The sequence below is a fragment of the Penaeus monodon genome, chromosome 20 (assembly GCF_015228065.2).
Source record: "Penaeus monodon isolate SGIC_2016 chromosome 20, NSTDA_Pmon_1, whole genome shotgun sequence".
NCBI classification, from domain to species: domain Eukaryota; kingdom Metazoa; phylum Arthropoda; class Malacostraca; order Decapoda; family Penaeidae; genus Penaeus; species Penaeus monodon.
The window spans coordinates 12,471,920-12,472,912 of record NC_051405.1 but is presented as its reverse complement, the minus strand read 5'-3'; the positions used below and the strand labels follow the sequence as shown (position 1 = coordinate 12,472,912).

The following is a 993-nucleotide window of genomic DNA, read 5'->3' as shown; positions in this document are numbered from 1 at the left end:
TTATACATATGAAGGAAATCTCACGTTTTACCGTAGTTGATTTCAAGCATGTTCTGACACGTGTTTACTATGAAATTGTTGACGAGCATTCCTTGACACGGTGTGTTTGCGTTGCAGGATGTCCGGCGTGGGCGTGGTGGGGCGGTATGTGGCGCGCAGTTGGAGCAGCGGGTCGGGGCCTCCGCGGGGCGCGGACCAGCGCCACAACCAGCCACCACCACACCGCAACTCCCACCATTGGAAGATTCCTGCCTTCTTCAGGAGGAAGTTTGAGATCGCTCAGGTGAGACGGCTCATATCGATGCTGGTGGATATTATGATGTAAGAGATTAGTTACCCGGTATATTTTCCTTTAATGATAATTGCTGAATTCGAGGAAAGTGTTGGCGTGTTGTTAAAACCTGATAATTTTGTTTCCACAGCGCGGTGGTGGGCGGGTGGGGAGCACCGACCCGGGGAGGAGTGACAGGGGCGTGTCCGTGACCGAGGGCGCCTTTAAGGACCCCACCTACAAAGACCCCCTCAAGGACCCGCTGCGCGACCCCTCCAGCAGCGATCCCTACGGGGCTTCCGCCTCTCCCTACTCGGAGCCGGAGGTACGTGAGGGGGGGGGGGGGTCTGCTAAAGATCTAGTGGAGGGATGGTTGAAAAATGGACGAAGGAAGCACTCGACAGAGATGGGATATTTGAAGTGGATTACCTCTGGGTGGACATCTGTAGAGAACAACAGTAGTCCCACAGTGTCCGTAAAACCACCTCCCGCAGACGCTTTAACGCTCGTTTTGCATTCTCCCTCTTTCAGATCCACGACGCGGGGTACCACAGGGAGCCTCGCTACCTGGACCTGTTCGACCCGGGGGTGTCGGTGGTGCGGGACCCCAAGCTCGACCAGCCCAACGCCAGGAGGAAGAGTCGCGCCAGGACGCTGATGGAGCGCATGCTCTCCTCCCTGGCCTCCACCAGGGTCATTATAGGTCAGAGCGAACGTACAGT

General features: G+C 56.4%; 1 protein-coding gene across 1 annotated transcript in view; it reads left to right on the top strand.

Annotated features, from left to right (window-relative positions):
• Window positions 1-342: 342 nt before the first annotated feature.
• Window positions 343-993, top strand: part of LOC119585633 — a 4,225-nt gene continuing 3,574 nt past the window's right edge. The window contains exons 1-2 of the mRNA XM_037934303.1: window positions 343-596; window positions 803-974. Coding sequence (XP_037790231.1) covers window positions 929-974 — 46 coding nt within the window. The 5' untranslated portion in view covers window positions 343-596; window positions 803-928. The remainder of the gene's footprint in view (window positions 597-802; window positions 975-993) is intronic.